The sequence below is a fragment of the Entelurus aequoreus genome, linkage group LG02 (assembly GCF_033978785.1).
Source record: "Entelurus aequoreus isolate RoL-2023_Sb linkage group LG02, RoL_Eaeq_v1.1, whole genome shotgun sequence".
NCBI lineage: Eukaryota > Metazoa > Chordata > Actinopteri > Syngnathiformes > Syngnathidae > Entelurus > Entelurus aequoreus.
Window position 1 is genome coordinate 19,413,041 of NC_084732.1, and position 19,684 is coordinate 19,432,724.

Consider the following 19,684-nt stretch of genomic DNA (forward strand, 5'->3'; position numbering starts at 1 on the left):
CAACAATTACATGCAGCAAAATACTGTTAAAATGTGACTAAAATCTTTAAAAGTAATTTAGGAAGTAAAACATATTGTTAATACCTAAACCAATTAATGCAACACAAATATATAGATTATTTTCATGAATTATATCATAAAGTACATTTTAATGTTAAACTAAAACAAATAAATCGTCACATTTACCTCAAAATGTATCAAGTTGTATTTTTCCTTTCAGGCAAAGACAATTCAGAGGCTCAAAACTGACTCTTAAAAAGGAAAAAGAAACAAATAAAATTGCACGTCATGAACGCAGCATTTTTCACTATTAGAAGAACGCAGGGCGGATGGCGGGTGAAAGGACGGGCGGACGTGAACGCAACTCGCACGGCTATCAATAGTACGAGTGCCGCGATGCGTTCAAAGACACGGAGCACAAAAGGGGCCAAACGTCCTTTTTAAATGGCGACAAAAAAGGACAAGACAGACAAAACGCCTTTTTAATCCGGATCACACCGTGCCACAGTTTTTTTTGACAACTTCCTTTTTGAGGGGTTTTAAAAGGAAAGAAAGGCCGAGAACATGGGGAGAAAAAACGGTAATTGATGGTAAAATAACTATTTCTGAAAGTGTATTAATTTGTCATGGCATGATTTTAAAAAGTACTTAATATATTTAACATGTTTAGCTTTGTTGATTTGAATAATTCCAGTAAAAGGATAAATACTTGATAATTAACAGTACCAAATCAATCAAATGTTTAAATACACTTTGGTATCCTTTTTACACACACACACACACACACACACACACACACACACACACACACACACACACACACACACACACACACACACACACACACACACATGTATGTATATATGTATATACATATATATATATATATATATATATATATATATATATATATATATATATATATATATATATATATATATACTACTAATACTACATAAATGTTTAAATACACTTTGATATCCTTTTTACATGCGCGCACACACACACACACACACACACACACATATATATATATATATATATATATATATATATATATATATATATATATATATATATATATATATATATATATATATATATATATATATATATATATATATATATATATATATATATATATATATATATATATATATATATATATATATATATGTATATATATATATATATATATATATATATATATATATATATATATATATATGTATATATATATATATATATATATATATATATATATATATATATATATATATATATATATATATATATATATATATATATATATATATATATATATATACATGTATGTATGTAGTACACCTAATAATGTAATGTACAGTGCCAATCAAAAACGATATATGTTTTTAAATAATATAGCTCTCTTTTTGCATAATTTAACATTAAATCAGTCCTAGTACTTATATTAAAATGCATCGAAGAACTATATATCATAATGCAATATACAGTACCATTCAAACAAAACTATTCAAGAAAGTGTGACCACACTTTTGACTGGTACTGCATATTGCATTATTATATAAAGTTTTTATATTTTTTTCAAATACATACCACAAACACGATTTGCAAAAATGCAATGTATTCCTCAGAAACGTATTTATGTAATATTGCAATATATACCATAGCATCATTAAAACGTTCCGACACATTTTCAAATGTGATTCAATGAGAAAGTGACTGGTGTGTATTATTTTGTTGCGTTATTTCACATTTAATTTAAAATATATTCATTTAAAAAGATATTGAGAAAAATATACTATAATGCAATGGGCTATATACGCATTAAAACATGTGGACAGACGTCCCATGTAGTTCTTTTGACAGGTATTTTTGGGTGCATAATTTTGTATGTAATATTTACTTGGTAAAATATAATAATGCAATATACAGTATATTTTAAAAATGTGGATACACATTCTAATTGAATAGCAATTCTTTTAGAAGTTTAAATATGAGGTAATGCAAGCATCAAACAGCATGGGAAAATGTATGCAAACTTTAAATGGTACTGTATACTATTATGCTAGTACTACATTACTATTATAGTATACTAAAAATATAATGTATTATACATTTATATTTATTGCAGAGTATATTTAAAAAATATAATGGAATTTACAGTACATTTCCAAAGTTTGAATACTCTTTCTTATGCCATTTGATGCCGGTGCTTGCATTAAGTTATATTTAAATCTCCAAAATGATTTTAGATGCCATGAAAAAGGATGAGGGAATAAAAAAACACACACACAGAAAATGTTTCTTTTGGAAAACTGATGTATTTGATTATTAGAGTAAAGAATTACAGTATCTTAGTTGTTAGTAGGTATTAAAGTGTAGAGAAACTGGACCCATATAGAAGATCTTCCAACTTTCCAAGAAAGTGCATGTAACAGTCCCAACAGGTTGTCAAACCCAATATATTTATATTTATATTTATAAAAACACTATCCTTTCCGTGACCCCCCCCCCCCCCCCCCCCACAACCCCTTGCCCCACCCCCCCACCCCCGGCCGCTGGACTCCTCTTCGTCTTTGCGTGATATATATGTACATCTTCTTTTTGTGGTTTGCCGGAGGGCTTGAAACACAACGATGCCGGGACTTTAGCAGCACTGTGGAAACCCGGCGGAGAAGAAAAAAAACAAACAAGAAATTCTGAGGGAGGGAGAGTTGGGGGGAGGGGAGATGCCATGGAGGGGTAAGGAAGTAAACAACAACAACAACGAAAAAAGTACAACGAAAAAGTATCAAGAAACACTAAATGGTCCGTTTTTGTCGTTTTTAAATAAAATGTAAGCGGGTGGAGGGGAAGTGAACACACCATCTAGGAGAAGATCAGTGTACAGTATTTACAGCATCTTACAATGCACCACATAGAGGACTTCATAGGGTTATAGCTACTACAGGACGAGGAAATAACTTAATGCCTAGTTCATAGTACTACACGTCTTTAGAAGAAGAAGCACACACACGCGGTACCCATCCTGTCTTTTTCTCTTTTTGTTTTGTTTTTTTACGACTGTTAATGCTTCCACTGCGTCTCAAGCACGGTTATAGTCACTAATAAATAAGCTCCTGGAAACTATAACATGTACATTGTACAAAAAACAAAAAAGAAGCCACTCGTCTTCAAAAAACAAAGCAAAAAAAACAAAAAACAACGTTTTTGTCGTCGTCTTAATTTGTGACAATCTCTTTATTGTCCTCCATGAAGCGCGTGAACCTGAAGTGGGCGCCGTTTTCAGTGTTGGCCATCTTCTCCATGCCCGCCAAGGCGGCGTTGGGCTCGGCGCTGTGCAGTTTGTCCAGGCTGCCCGTGAGGCCGCCGATGGGGGAGCTTCCCCCGTTGCCCATGCCGCCCGACAGGGGCGGCAGGCCCCCGTTCTGTATCACCGAGATCTCGTTGGTCTTCATGGCCAGGCCGCTGGAGAAGGCGGCGGCGTACTGGTTCCAGAAATTGGCCGGGTCGCTGCTCCCCACCCGGGAGGACATGTCCTTTTGGAAGATCTCCGGGAACTTGATGGGGTTGGTGCCCAGGAAGGCTATGGGACCGTCCACGGAGAGCCTGCGGCCGCGTCTGGCTGGAACGCTGTTCCACATGTGCGTGCCCATGTGGACCTAACACAGAGCAGGAATGCAAATTAGTTTACAAACTCCGGAGCTGCACATGACATGATGCAATGGAAAAAATAATAACAACGCCGGGCCGCAAATTAAAATAGCTTCACACCCTGCATGGAGTGGCGCGGTTAGCTGCGTGTGGCGTAAACATCTTATTTTGGGAAGAGCGCTATGCGCCGTTTCATCCCATCGCTAATATGCTCGTCTCACGTTGGACTTGAGGGTTTTGTGTAAAATTATAATGTCCACTTTCATTGCATTTTTAGAGCCTCTTGCAAACAGAAACCCTGCAAAATAGCTGCACCAGAGCCCTAGTCGTTCCTGTACCGACTTTCCGGCATTTCCCTTACACACAGGCCATTTCTCTCCTCCGTAAATACAACTCTGGTACTGCCTCGAGGTAAATTCTAGGGTTGAATTTCTGTGACGGTTTTGTTATCACTGAACTGCTACATTAAAAAAGAAACATGGAAATTGCTAGCTTTTACCGGCAGCGTGAAAGGCGCTTTAGTTTTTATCGCACTGGGTCAAAACTGATGGCAGTTAAAGATGTCTTAAAGATGTAAGGGTCCCCAGATTCCCATCAAAGACCGAGTCACATCTTGACCCCATTACTCCCTTTTTTGTGTCGCTATTTGACCAACACTTTACACGTTACACCAGACGCTGGCTAATTATCCGACACAGAAACGGTGCAGAGTCGTGGCAATACACACATTCTCTAACTGTGAGAGATCTCTGCCTAAACAAGGTTATGATGTTTGGCAATTAAAAATAAACATTACAGAGATCCTTTGGCGCATACCTTGAGGTTTCCTTTGGTGGTGAAAGCACGGCCACAGATGCTGCAGGCGAAGGGCTTCTCGCCGGTGTGCGTCCGCTCGTGGATCTGCAGGGCGCTGGATGAGGAGAAGCACTTGCCGCATGTGTTGCAAAAGTGCTGCTTGGGCGTCCGGCGGGGTGGAGCGGCCGACAGCACCGGGGATGTGGAGGCGGACGACGTGACCAGGTTGTCTTTACTCTCCGGGTGGAAGCTGTGCAGGAAGCCGTTGACCTCCGGCTTGCCGAGAGAGCACACAGACAGGAGGGAGGGCGTGGGGCTGGAGGACAGGCTAGTGTTGGAGGGCTCAAAGAGCTGTGAGGGCAAGTCTCGCATTTGATGGGTGAGCATGTGCTGCTTGAGGTTGCCCTTGGTAGAGAATCCCCTGTTACAGGCCGTGCAAATGAATGGTCTCTCTTTGGTATGGCTTCGATAGTGAATGTCCAAGGCACTCTGACACGCAAAGGTCTTCCCGCATATGTCACAGGATGTGTTCTTGGTGATGCTACGTTCGCGAAAGGGGAAAATCATGCTCAAGGGGTCCTTTGAGGGATTAACGGATGTCAGGTCTAGGGCTCCGATGTTGGAGGGGTGGGGATGTAAGAGGCTGCTGTGCTCCAATGCCCTCTGATGCCTTTCTTCCAGGCTGGGAGATTTGCGAAGCTGCGGCTGCAGGCTTGTTGGGGACGGCGCCTGCATGGAGGAGGTAGATTCTGACACAGCTGGACTCCCAGCGCTTTGGCTTTCAACATCCCCTCCAAGCGAGGAGGAGTCATTGGTGAGACAATCCCCCTCCGCTAAGCCGTTAGCCTTGATTTGGCCGACTCGCAGCTCCTCCATGTCGTTGTTGTGGACATCTTCTTGTCCTTCCTGCATGTCCAGGGCAGCTGGGGAGTTACACAGGCTGTCGTGGTAGATATCTGCCGACTTGGGTGTGTCGGGTACGCTGCTATCCGGGCCCTCCTCCATCCCTTCCATGTTGTCATCAGAAAAGTTATCTAGATCGTCAAAGTTTCTCTCGTCAAATGAGCCGGTGTCAGAGACCATGGATTCTGGGTAATTGTCCGGCAGGGGGTTGTTAGGGATCTGACCGCCCATGTGCATGCGGATATGCTGCTGCAGGACCACAGCATTTGTGAACTTCTTTTGACATATGGGACACGAGTGCTGGACTCGCAGAGGTGGCATGGCCCTGTGGACGCTGTAGTGGGTCTTTAGGTTTCCCTTGGTGGTAAAGGCCCTGCCACAAATTTTGCATTTAAAGGGCCTCTCCCCTGTGTGAGTGCGATAGTGCATCTTCAGCGCACTCTGACAGCTCAGCACTCGATGGCAGATGACGCATTCGTTTGGGTCTGTCGCCTTTCTGTCGATATTCTCCACAAGCTGCTGCAGCTTGGAGGTCTCCGACCCCTGGAGGGGATCCAGAATGCCTCCGAAGGGAAACTTTGCCTTGAACTCAGACATCAGAGGCATGAGCGGGTTTGTCATCATAGGTGGGCTGTTGGACGTTGTGTACTCGGTGGTGCTCTCCGGGGCCGAGCTCAAACTCGTCACAAAGCCCAAAGAATGGCTGCCTTCTTCAGTTTTCCCATTTGAGGTAGGCAGAGTAGCACCTTCACCCTCTTCGGACGCTCCGTTATTTTTACCTAGAGGCTCAGAAGTACCCGAGTCACTTTTTGTAGCAGGTACAGGATGGTTAGTAATGGCTATTGAGTGATCTTCTTTTTTGATGAAATGTGGCAGGCTAGACATGGTGGGTGGCAACAGCATGCCAACAGAGGACGTCAGAGTGGGCAAAACAGGTTTGCTATCCAGCCAGCTGGTGACCGGCTTCTCGGGGGGCATAGACATGCCGTAGGGAATGCCGGTGCTGGTTGGGATATTGTCTAAATGCTCCGGAACGGGGTAGGGGTTCATCTGGATGTGTGGGAACTTTTCTTTATGACGTTGGAAGTGCACCTTCAGGTTACCGCGTGTGGAGAAGCGATTTCCGCAGATGTTACACTTGTACGGCCTCTCCCCGGTGTGCGAGCGCAGGTGGATCTGCAAGGCACTGTCGCTGCCAAACACCTTGCCGCAAAACCTGCACTTATGCTTGAAAAAGGCTTCTTCCGAACTGCTCTTATTTTCAAATGATGTGACGTTGGGCGGCTTGCTTTTCCTCTGCTGTGCCAGAGCTGCTAAAGAGTTCAGGTCCTCCACAGTGGTGCCAACGCTTGGCACAGAGCTGGAGAACATGGGGTTTCCGGGCGCGGGCTGAGGTAGAAGGGGATTCATCGCCGAGCTTAACAAGCTACCAATTGCGAAAGCTGGCGTGGATGACTTTGCTAGAGTGGAGTTAGTCATGTGACTGGGCCTCTTCTCAGGGGGCTGGCCATTGCCTGTTGATGGCCCCAGGGTGCTAATGCTCTGAGATGTCTCACTGCTGCTCTGGTTGGACTGAGGTAGCTGTGCTGCAGCGGCAAGCTGCTTTAGGCTGCTAATACTGGCCGACTGACTAGCCAGGTTCTGTGCTAGGCCTGCGGCTGCAGCCAGCTGTTGGGAGAGATGGGAGCTGAGGGTGGCCAGCGGGCTGGCAGTGGGCGCCATTGTGCCTGGAGCCGAGGTCGGGGGCATCTGCATTTCTGGGGATTGGGAGGCCAGGCGCAATATTTGATGACGGATCTGCTCTATGAGCTGCAGCTGGTGGATCTGCTGCTGCTGCAGGGCTAGGAGCTGCTCCATGAGGGCCGGCACTGCCACCCTGGGTCCCCCAGAGGTGCGTGCCTCCTGGGAAAACTGGGCCACGGCCACCTTGGTGCTCTGCAGGTTTTCAATGATGACATTACTGTTGATCATGGAGAAGTTCCCCAGCTCGGCCAAGTTCGTGAGCTGAGGGAGAGGGGCAGAAATTGCTGAAGTACCGACTGCAGGACCAGAGGTGGCCCTACTAGTGAGGCCGCCCATTGTGTTGATGGGGCTGCCGCTCTCCGTCGGGCTGCTTTCCTCTTCGTGACCGCTGCTCATTCCGGAAACATCCACATCCATGGACTCATCTATTTCTAGAGCGCTGGGCTCCAAAAGGTCGCCACACTCCGTTTGATCAGTGTTGTTAGCAGTGTCATTCATCTGGTCATCAGGATTATGGGGCGGAGACCCCGGCGAGAACGTTCCGGTGGGTGAGGCCGGATTCTCATTGACGATCAGCACTAACTGATTCTTAGTGCAATTCTTCTGGTGCTCCTCCAGTTCGGACAGTTCAAAGAACTCGGCGCAACATCTGCTGCAGACGTGGGCGTCGGACTCCTTGCAGTGGGGGTCCTCGGAGCAAAGTTCTGTGTCCCCTGCAAGAAATAAAAAAGAGGAAACAGAGGATTAGTGATGAGGCAGCTTTATCTCCTAAAATTCCATTGTTGCTAATCTTAACTTAATCAGTTTTACACTTATCCCCTTGATGTCTTCACAAAAAAAAAAAAAGGCTAGGATCGAAAGGCAACAATAAGCCGAGAGAGGGCCCGATTCAGTGACTCCGAAACAGATAAGAGGGGAAACAAAATCAATGGAAACTACTCAAATATCGCTTAAAAAGTGATCTTTGAAGATGTACATCAGCCCAAGCAGAGCTCATCATTTTCTCCAGATAATCCATCAAAATATAGAAGGGCCGCGTGTGTGTCAGGGCCCTCTAATGAAATTTCATAGAAGGCCATTGATTTCCTTTACGGTCAAAGTCTGCCTGTCCACTCGGGTGCAGATCAAGCATTTGAAGGACTTATTAGACTTTCAATTTGCTGTCAACTTTGCTCATTTTCAGCCACAGTCGTGTCGGACGGCGGCGCTAAACTCATTTGTGTCCACTCGGACGAGTGACCGGTTGGCCGCGCCTTGCACATAACAAGGAAAACAGAACAACACGCTAATGATATTAACATTGTCCAGGAGTGGTGGGGGCGTGGGGGTGATTGAATTACGTTGACCGGTAAAAATGTTGAGAAATCACGAGACGTCTGTGCGTGTGTCACATGAATGATTAAGTCTGAAGGGTCTGTAACATAGGTGCCAAACTTAAGACCTGGGGGCCTGATCTGGCGCGTCCTATCTATTTAATGTGGCCCGCTAGTAGTTATAGTAGTTTTAATTGTTTTGGACAATAAGAACAATTCAAAATGTCCGAAAACGAGCAGGAAGAAGCACAAGCATATATAAATGATCTCTCAATAAAACCATGAGGCCATTTCACATTTATATCAAGGCCCTATTTTTGAACATTGTATTTTTATTTGAGCTGTAAAAGATAATTATTTAAAAAACTAAAATAATCGCATTAATTATGTATAAGCGCAGATTAATTGCACAATTTATTTTGACTGCTTTACCTCAGTAATCAGGTCAACGCATAGGTCAAAGATAAATGTGGTGCATTCAAGTAACACATTAAAAAAAAAAAATCCTGTATGAAATTGCATTTGTGTCCAAATATCGGGGTCTTTTTAAAAGTTAATTTAAATTATGCACACAAGTAAATTACTGTGATTAATCGAAATGCAACAGTGTGATTAATTTGATTTAAAAATGTTATTGTTTGACAGCACTGATTATGTGAAAATTACCTTTAAATATGAAGTCAACAAGAAGATGGGCCCCCGAGCTGCACGTTGGACACCTGTGTTTTTATATTGTTTCACAGTTCTGAGGGTGGCCATATCAGTAAAAACCTGTTTGACAGCCCTGGACCAACAAGTCAGAAAACAGGACAAACGTGCGTAAACTAACAAAAAAATGCAAGGAGCACCTTTCAGATGGTAAATTTGTTGCATTTTAATAAACACGACAAAACAAAGATCCTCCCTTGAGGCGATGCAGCCTTTCCTCCATTCTGCTGCCTCTTTTGTCCCTCGCAAATCTCTCTGTTTAACATACAAGTCGATTTACAAATTGCATTTTTCTATGAATCCCTTTCATTGTGACTGCCCCCCACCCCCACCCCCCCCCACTTCAACTCTCTTTGCCCCGTTCTCAACACTTTCATCCGGGCCAAGAATTCACTTGCAAATGAAACCCTTGCAGAAGTGCAGCCCTGCCCCACAGAGAGAGACAGGATGCCTCCCCATTGTTCACGCAGCATGGGAGCGGTGGGGACGGGGGACCGCGGGTGGAACGGTCGGCCCGACTCTGCGCTCCGTGACCCGGGCCCGAGCTCGTCCCCGGGCCGCCCCATCCTGCCCCCTCCCCCTCACTTCACTTCCAAAGCAGATTCTGTTTAATTCAAGGATTATCTTCCCCTTCAGTGTTTCTCCGCACCGAGACATCAGACAGCAGCAAAGTTGCCATGACAGTACCCCCCCACCCACCCACCTTTCCCCCAACGCTCCCACTCGCCAACTATGCAAACACATGATAACTTTTCACGCCAAATCTCTCACATTGTAGAGAAACACACACACACACACACACCAACCAGCGCAAGTTAATTTTTGGGAGAAAAGCACAACATGTGTGAGGATTAAATCACTAATAAGTAACCGGAACGGGGTGAGAAATTTCAAGACGATGCAGAAAAATAAGAAATGGAAGTGTGTCTTCATGTCAATCACCTCTGTAAAAGGCGTGGAAGCCGTAGTGTAATATAAGAAAAAGAAATAAATGATTTGTTTTTTAATTGAACTCATTTCAATGTTTAATTTACACCTTAACGATGCCAATATTCAATTATAATATGCATTCTAAATTATTTTAAACATATTTAAAAGTATGCATATATATAATTGAAAATACTCATCAATTAAAATGTGGAATTAAAAGACGTGTCTGTTTTAAATGGCATAAAATGTCCAAATGTAACACTTTAACAACAGTTTGAGGTGCCTTTTTTTTTTTTTGCAGTATCTACAATATAGGAAGTGTTCATAGGATTAATCAAAAATATATACAAATGTTTTTTTGTTTAAAAGACCCCTGGGCACCCAACTTTTCCTCATAGTGTCTTTAAAGAAAACAAAACAAAATGTATTGCAAAACATAAATTATGCATTGAGTTGAGTAGAAAAATGTCTTACCGGTAGTAAAATGTTGGGTTTTTTTTATTTTATTTTTATTTCTAACTAGGTTACATATTAACAACACTCCGAGACACCCAACTTTTCCTCATAGTGTCTTTAAAGGAAACTAAACAAAATGTATTGCAAAACAGAAAATATGCATTGAGTACAGAAGAATGTTTTAGAATTTTTATTTTTTATTTTATTTCTATCAAGGCTACATTTTTAACAACACTCCGAGACACCCAACTTTTCTCATGGTGTCTTTAACGTAACACAAAATAGAGCAAAAAGCCTGGAGTTAATTTAAAAATATCTAAAGTAAAATGTAAAATGTTGCTTTCTTTCTTTTTTAGTTTTTAATTGTTATGAGAATCTAGACACCAACGTTTTACAAAAAAAGCAGAATGAAACATTCAAGCTAAAATTGAACATACTTTACGTTATGATTATGAATATTATTCACCCCCTTCCTGTAAAAGTGTGTGCACGCATTGAACTTCATTTAAACAAATGGAAGCTTCTCGGCGGAAAGAACGGCGGAATAGCACAGATGCTAGCATTAGGCTTAATTCCTAAAATAGCAGGGATTAAGTGAAGAATTAAAATTAAGATCAAGCCATGCAAGCTGCAGTATGAGGACGGCGTGGTGGAGGAAAAACCAGAAGAAGGTGCAAAAGATGGACTAAAGTGAGTGTTAGTTGGAAAAAAAAGAGAAGATTTTGAAGGTCCTACATTGTGATTTTTGTAGGGAGAGGTCCACAAAACTTCCCACACCACCAAATAAAAGGGGGTCCGGTCAAAACCATCTGGGTCCAGCCAGGACGACACTAAGCGAGCTGTGGTTCTCTGACATCCATGCTTCAATCTTACAAGGGAGGTGGGGGCTGCACGCCCAGCAAATAACAAACACTCTCTGTTTGCACCAAAAAAAAAAAAAAAAAAAAAAAAAAAAAAAGCAGTGTAGGGGGGCTGCCCTTGCCAATTTCCACCCCAAGGGGGGCCCACTCTGATAGGGCCTAAATATTGATAAGGGCCTCAACTTGTTCATTCACTTCATACAAGGGATAAAAAACAAGTGTCAAGGCCTCGCTCGGGCCGCATGCAGGGCTGACCGGGCGGGTCAATGGCGAGCACAAGTGGATCTCACTGGGCCCTGAACCCTGGTCAGCCCCCCCCACACGCTCATGGGAGGGGGGGCACTGGCAAAGGTTAAAACAGCTCGACACAATCATCACACCCACGGACACACACACACACACCCACACAAACACACGCGCACACACGATACAACACACAACTTTTAACTCCTTTTACTCCCCAAATTCTCCTAAAAAACACAATTTAAAAAAATCACATTTACTTTAACTTCTTTATAAATACTTGAATTAGCCTTATAGTGACATACATTTTTTTATGTATAGCTTTACGCCGAATTAACCATCCTTACAAGGAAATAAAGCAATTTAGGTTGCAGGTAAAATCTCAGTTGTTCATCATTGTGCATTTCAAGTAAATCTAAACAGATCCATAATAATCAAAATGTTATATATTATTTTTGATGGACATATTTTCTTGTATATTAATGTATTCACTTTGTTTCAATTTACAATAACTTTATATGTTGAATGCTAAGACAAACGATTTAAAAAAAGTTAAATAAGTTAATAATAATAATAATAGTAATAATAATAATAATAATAGAAGAAGTCGGTCAACATTTGCTTTAGTGACCTGCTTGTTACACAACTCCCATCACCTTTAACCCACTTCAAACACCACTTTTATTGACATTTATGTCATGATGCAACAAATAATAACATAAATTGTCCCTAACCTTTGAATCAATTAATTTCAGTATCATGCATTATTTATCATTATGTCACACATTTTATTACACCTTTTACATTTTTTACCCGGTTTTGTTGAGTCAACCAGAATTTACTTTATGATGTCTGAGCGTGTCTGACTCACTATGAGTAAGACTTTTGTTTTATTTGATGAAGTATAAACCGTCTTTCGTTCATTTGTCCACTTGTTTAGGCTAAAAGTGTGCATATCACTAATTAACTAGTAGGAAAAAAAAGAGGTTTGCTCACTTTGGAATTTGTTTGTTTGGACTTTTATAGGACGGGCAGGGTGGTCCGAGGCAAATGCGTGTGTTAAAAGTTGGAAAAAGTTTTAGTTTAAGTTATATAAATGCAATTTGTATTTAATATATTTAAAAAAAAGGAGTCTGATGCATTCATTCAAATGCAAACAATAGTGGTAAAGTTAATTATTTTGACTGTTATTTAGTAAATATGGTGACGTTATGAATGAAGCCGATTGATAAAGTACATTTTTTTAAATTATTAAAAAATAAAAACTGAATATTTTATGAAAAATTGAAGTGTTGGTGTGGAGGTGTGAGGAGGGAGCGGGGGGACTCACCATTGTGGCCGGCTCCGGGCAGCTGAGGGTCGGACTGGAAGTGTTGCGGCTTGGCTTGTTTCCTCCGCGACATGCTGGCTGGCACATGGGCGAGCGAGGAAGAAGAAGAGGAGGAAGAGGAGGAAGCAAGTAAACCGGGGAAAAAAAAAAAAAAAATGAGTGGGGGGCCCTCAAATTTTTACGCACATCGAGCCCATCCAACGCGCATGTGCCACGTTATGATTATCAATAATGCCTGGCGATTAATCATACGGGGAGGGGAGGGGGGGGGGTGATGATGGAGGAGGATGAAGATGGGAGAGGAGGATGAGGATGAGGAGGAGGGGGGGCTTCTTTGAAAGGCGATTGGCACCTCGCCAGCCCCCCTCCTATTCAAATGAAGCCTCTTTAATCAATTAGCTCCTGATTTGCTTTTGCCGAAGAAGAAGAAGAAAAAGAAGAGATGGAGGAAGAATTAAGGGAGGGGGGCAGGGGGAGGGGGTCCTCTTCTTCTTCAAGCCTCCCACAGAAAAAAAAGAAAAAGAAAGAAAAATCCTTCCGCGAAGCTTCCCAAACTCTTCGTGTCAAGTCCATATGATGAAGCGCGCTCTAGTGGGGTTTTTTTTTGGGTTTGTTTTTAACTTTCTCCTCCTCTTGGCGAGACCTTGTAGTCCGTGCAAAAAGTGGCAACTTTTCGGGTTTCCTCCTACGGTTGTGACGCCAAAAAAAAAGAAGAAAAAAAAGGACAATAATAAATCCTGCCGCTCGGAGTTCCGTCCAGGTTGGTTTGTTGGTAGGTCTTTTTTTTTTTTTTTTTTTTTTTTTTTTTTTTAGACGGGAACGCGTTGCCGCTGCACGCCGCTCGCAGCGAATAAACAAACTTTTCCAGAGGGCCCAGTGCGGCGGTGGGACAAGCGCTCGGCTCCGCCCACCTGCCGCGTGATTGGCCGGCAAGGTGCTCAGTCACCGGGATGGGACACGCCTCCGTTACCGCCCACTTTTGCTCTCTCTCCCGCCCACTTTTGCTCTCTCTCTCTCCTCTTCCCTCGAAAAAACAATTCTTTTTTTTACAGCACATAAAAATATTACTCGTCAACATTTTAGGTATTTTTTTTTATGGAGGTGCAAATATGACAACATTAAATAAAAATAAACATATTTTAATAACTACTTAAATGTGTCATTAATTGTCTATTATAACTGTCTATTACCTGGCTGCTTCTCTTTGTTTATAATGTCTATATTCTGTTGGATCTACTCTCTATTTTATATTGCCCTTTTTTTTGCTGCAGCTGTTACATATACTGTAGTACTGTACATGTTAATTGTTATATATTGTTATATATTGTATATATTATATACACATATTATATACTATATATGTAATATAAAAATATTACATATATGTTATATTTTTTATTGCTGCTATGGTACATTTTTAGTCTACTTTATACCTGCATTATCCTTTCAATCCCTACCCTTTCCATCCTTTGTAACTGAGCTACTGTGTGGAACAATTTCCCTTGTGGATCAATAAAGTGTGTCTAAGTCTAATCAAATCAATACATCAATCACTAAGTCTTGAAAAAAATAAATCAATAAGTAGTTCAATGGTGAAATAATTAAGTAATGAAATAATGACATATTTGATTAAATTATTACATTAAATGGTACATTATATTACATTTATGTATTTAATTCCAAGTATAATTAATTAAGGGGACAACATCAAATGGATAAATACATATTGTAATAATTACTTAAATGTGTCATTAATTATTCAAATCAATAGATCAATCATCAAATCATGAAAAAAATAAATCAAATAAGTAGTTGAATTGTGAAATAATTAAGAAATGAAATAATTAAATCTTTGATTAAATTATTACATTAAATTTTACATTACACTACAATTATGTATTTAATTCCAAATATAATGAAATAAGGGGACACAAATCAAATAGATGAATACATATTGTAATCATTACTTAAATGTGTCATTAAACGCATCATAGTTAGCTACCTCAGTACAATGTATGTCTGCCTCTGACACGGTCACAAAAGAAAAAACATTATGTGAGTTGTGTTTTATTCTAAGAGAATTGCTATGTGTGCAGGGATTATCCAGCCTGACGCCGGCTAGTTCTAGTTTAAATGGCTTCTTACCCGGAGATTCCACGCTTCTTTGGTTAGCTTTTCTCTTTGTTGTTAGCCCCGCTCGGCAACCCCGCTTCTGCTTCCGCTCGCACCGCTTGCGTCGTCTCCATTGGCGGTCACCGCTAGCACTTGACTCCGCTGCTACAAAGGCCGCTCGATGTAGCCCGCGAAGTATTCCCATGCTAGCGAGGAGGTCCACCGTACATGCATCTTTCAGTCTATAACGACCCGATCCATCCACATCCAGAATTGTCTGTCGGTCGTATGTGATCACAGAGTGTTCACGCTTTGAGCCAGCCATGAAATTGACAGAAATGACGGGTGTTTTTTGCAACATCAAGCAAACAATCTGAATATCCCCGTCGTATCAATTCCTAGATATGGTCGAAACTATTTAAAGTGCAATACGCATAATAAACGCAACATTATTAATATTGCTACTTCGGATAATTTCAACAAACAATCCTCAAAACAGCCCACTACCTATAATATGGGCTTTTTAAACATAAGATCATTATCTTCCAAAACGTTATTAGTTAATGAAGTCATTAGAGACAACAAACTTGACGTCGTTGGTCTCGCCGAGACCTGGCTCAAACCAGACGATTTTTTTGTGCTAAATGAGGCATCTCCTCCTAACTATACCAATACACATGTTGCCCGACCTCTTAAAAGGGGAGGGGGTGTCGCACTAATATACAATGAAAACTATAATCTTACACCTAACCTAAATAATAAATATAACTCGTTTGAGGTGCTCACTTTGAGGTTTGTCACACCGCTGCCTCTCCACCCGGCTGTTATCTACCGCCCCCCTGGGCCCTATTCGGACTTCATCAGTGAATTCTCAGAGTTTGTTGCTGATCTAGTGACGCACGCCGGCAATATAATCATAATGGGGGACTTTAATATCCATATGAATACCCCATCGGACCCTCCATGCGTGGCGCTCCAGACTATAATTGATAGCTGTGGTCTTACACAAATAATAAATGAACCCACGCATCGCAACGGTAATACGATAGATCTGGTGCTTGTCAGGGGTGTCACCACCTCTAAAGTTACGATACTCCCATACACTAAAGTAAAGTCCGATCATTACCTTATAAAATTCAAAGTTCTGACTCATTGTCAACAAACTAATAATAATAATAACAACTACTAAAGCAGCCGCAACATTAATGCTGCCACAACGACGACTCTTACTGACCTACTGCCTTCGGTAATGGCACCATTCCCAAATTATGTGGGCTCTATTGATAACCTCACTAACAACTTTAATGACGCCCTGCGCGACACCATTGATGGTGTAGCACCGCTAAAGCTAAAAATGGCCCCTAAAAGGCGTACCCCATGGTTTACAGAAGAAACTAAAGCCCAGAAATTATCATGTAGAAAGCTGGAACGCAAATGGCGTGCGACTAAACTTGAGGTTTTCCATTAAGCATGGTGTGATAGTTTAATAACTTATAAACGCATGCTTACCTCAGCTAAAGCTAAATATTACTCAAATCTCATCCACCTCAACAAAAAAGATCCTACATTTTTGTTTAGTACAGTAGCATCGCTAACCCAACAAGGGACTCCTCCCAGTAGCTCCACCCACACAGCAGATGACTTTATGAATTTCTTTAATAAGAAAATTGAAGTAATTAGAAAAGAGATTAAAGACAATGCATCTCAGCTACAACTGGGTTCTATTAACACAAATACGACTGTATATACGACGGATACCGCCCTCCAAAATAGTTTCTCTCTCTTTGATGAAATAACATTGGAGGAATTGTCAAAATGTGTAAATGGGACAAAACAAACAACATGTTTACTTGACCCAATTCCTGGGAAACTTATCAAGGAGCTTTTTGTATTATTAGGTCCATCAGTGTTAAAAATTATAAACTTATCACTTTCCTCTGGCACTGTTCCCCTAGCATTCAAAAAAGCGGTTATTCATCCTCTACTCAAAAGACCTAACCTCGATCCTGATCTCATGGTGAACTACCGGCCGGTGTCCCACCTTCCGTTTATCTCAAAAATCCTCGAAAAAATTGTAGCACAGCAGCTAAATGAACACTTAGCGTCTAACAATCTCTGTGAACCTTTTCAGTCCGGTTTCAGGGCAAATCACTCCACGGAGACAGCCCTCGCAAAAATGACTAATGATCTATTGCTAACGATGGATTCTGATGCTTCATCTATGTTGCTGCTTCTTGATCTTAGCGCCGCTTTCGATACTGTTGATCATAATATTTTATTAGAGCGTATCAAAACACGTATTGGGATGACAGACTTAGCCTTGTCTTGGTTTAACTCTTATCTTACTGACAGGATGCAGTGTGTCTCCCATAACAATGTGACCTCGGACTATGTTAAGGTAACGTGCGGAGTTCCCCAGGGTTCAGTTCTTGGCCCTGCACTCTTTAGTATTTACATGCTGCCGCTAGGTGACATTATACGCAAATACGGTGTTAGCTTTCACTGTTATGCTGATGACACCCAACTCTACATGCCCCTAAAGCTGACCAACACGCCGGATTGTAGTCAGCTGGAGGCGTGTCTTAATGAAATTAAACAATGGATGTCCGCTAACTTTTTGCAACTCAACGCTAAGAAAACGGAAATGCTGATTATCGGTCCTGCTCAACACCGACATCTATTTAATAATACCACCTTAACATTTGACAACCAAACAATTAAACAAGGCGACTCGGTAAAGAATCTGGGTATTATCTTCGACCCAACTCTCTCGTTTGAGTCACACATTAAGAGTGTTACTAAAACGGCCTTCTTTCATCTCCGTAATATCGCTAAAATTCGTTCCATTTTGTCCACAAGCGATGCTGAGATCATTATCCATGCGTTCGTTACATCTCGTCTCGATTACTGTAACGTTTTGTTTTCGGGCCTCCCTATGTCTAGCATTAAAAGATTATAGATGGTATAGATGCGGTCCTCTCCAAGGTTTCTCATAGTCATTCACATTGACGTCCCACTGGGGTGAGTTTTCCTTGCCCGTATGTGGGCTCTGTACCGAGGATGTCGTTGTGGCTTGTACTGCCCTTTGAGACACTTGTGATTTAGGGCTATATAAATAAACATTGATTGATTGATTGATTGATTGATTAATTATTCAAATCATTTTTTCAATCAATAAATCATGAAAAAAGAAATCAATAAGTAGTTGAATTGTGAAATAATTAAGTAATGAAATAATGAAATATTTGATTAAATTACTACATACAATTTTACATTACATTACATTTATGTATTCAATTCCAAATATAATTAATTAACGGGACAACATCAATTAAATACCTACATATGTTCAACAATTTCTGAAATGTGTCATTAATTCATCAAATCAATTAAATACGTCATTAAATCGTGAACAAATTAAATCAATATATGAAGTAATTAATTCAGTCAGGAAATAATGAAATCAATGATTAGTTAAATGATTACATGTAATTTTACAACGACACATTTAATGATGCATCTATTTATTTAATTTCAATTTTAATCAATTACTGACACATTTAAGAAAACAATTAAATATAAAGATACATTTGGTCTCCTTTTAACCTCCATAGTTTCTGACATAATGGACATCGATGATGTAAGTTGGACGATGCTGCCACTTTTGGTCTAACCCGAGGCCAGTATTGCTGATGATTAATGATATTATTTTGTCATTTTTGCCTGTCATTTGTTGATCATAATTATATGTAACGGGAGTCTTCAATGTTTTGCAGGCAAAGGACCCGCAAACTGATTGCTCTTTGAAGGGAATCAGATCTTGAGGAACCGATCCTGTCAAAGAGCCGTTCAAAAGACTTGTTTCATTATTTTTTTTAAATATTTTGTAATTATTTTTTTTATCAAGGAAACAATCTCCGTCCCCAGTTATGACATACAATGTGGATCAAACTATTTCAAACATACACATCTAACTTATATATAGTCCATTGCTGGGAATTGTTCTGAAACATTGACAATAATGTAATAATGTGGCTTATATCCCATATCCAATCCCAAACACATTGACAATGAGATGACTTTTTGAAATATTTATTTGTTTAAAATATATTTGTGGCTCACAAGTACGGATAAAAATATACAAAAAATATACAAAAAATATACAAAAAATATACAAAAAATATACAAAAAATATACAAAAAATATACAAAAAATATACAAAAAATATATAAGTCTATAAGTATACAAACAATTATACAACAGAAGAAATAACCGGAAAATGAAGTCCAAATGTTGCTGCGACTGATTTGACTCAGATTCAGGTGCGCGCATGACTGGGCAACATGCATTTAACATGCCTGCAGATGTGAATCGGTTCTCATGTTTTATTTTAAAGAACTGTTGAAAAGATTCGACTTGTTCACGATGGTCACAATACACAGGGGTGGGAGCATATTACACCAGTTTTAAAGTCCCTGCATTGGCTCCCCGTCCACTTCAGGGTAGATTTTAAAGTTTCTAGGGCAACCCCTACTTCACAATTGTCCAAAATGAATGAAATATGAAATCCGTGCTGCAGTCTGCAGGTGTACCTAATGTTGTGGCCCTGCAGTCATTCACAACTCCTCCAACAC

The 19,684-nt window shown here is 40.6% G+C and overlaps 1 protein-coding gene across 2 annotated transcripts; it reads right to left on the reverse strand.

The window, feature by feature from the left end:
• Positions 1-2,540: 2,540 nt before the first annotated feature.
• On the reverse strand, positions 2,541-13,738 carry LOC133631460 (sal-like protein 1). 2 transcript variants are annotated; one of them, XM_062023664.1, is made up of 3 exons: positions 12,939-13,738; positions 4,474-7,811; positions 2,541-3,665 (listed from the first exon to the last, which is right to left on the reverse strand). In XM_062023664.1, the coding sequence occupies exons 1-3, from the start codon at positions 13,009-13,011 to the stop codon at positions 3,225-3,227; spliced, it is 3,852 nt and encodes a 1,283-aa protein (XP_061879648.1). In that variant the 5' UTR covers positions 13,012-13,738; the 3' UTR covers positions 2,541-3,224. The 2 variants fall into 2 exon arrangements, with proteins under 2 accessions (XP_061879648.1, XP_061879657.1); XM_062023673.1 differs by lacking the exon at positions 12,939-13,738 and adding an exon at positions 11,241-11,425.
• Between the last annotated feature and the right edge of the window lie 5,946 nt (positions 13,739-19,684).

Coding starts and splice junctions, on each gene's coding strand:
- LOC133631460 (XM_062023664.1), bottom strand. CDS start 13,011: ATGTCGCGGAGGAAACAAGCCAAGCCGCAACACTTCCAGTCCGACCCT. Junction 7,812..12,938: donor GCCCGGAGCCGGCCACAATG/GTGAGTCCCCCC, acceptor TATTTCTTGCAG/GGGACACAGAACTTTGCTCC. Junction 3,666..4,473: donor CCACCAAAGGAAACCTCAAG/GTATGCGCCAAA, acceptor GCTCTGTGTTAG/GTCCACATGGGCACGCACAT.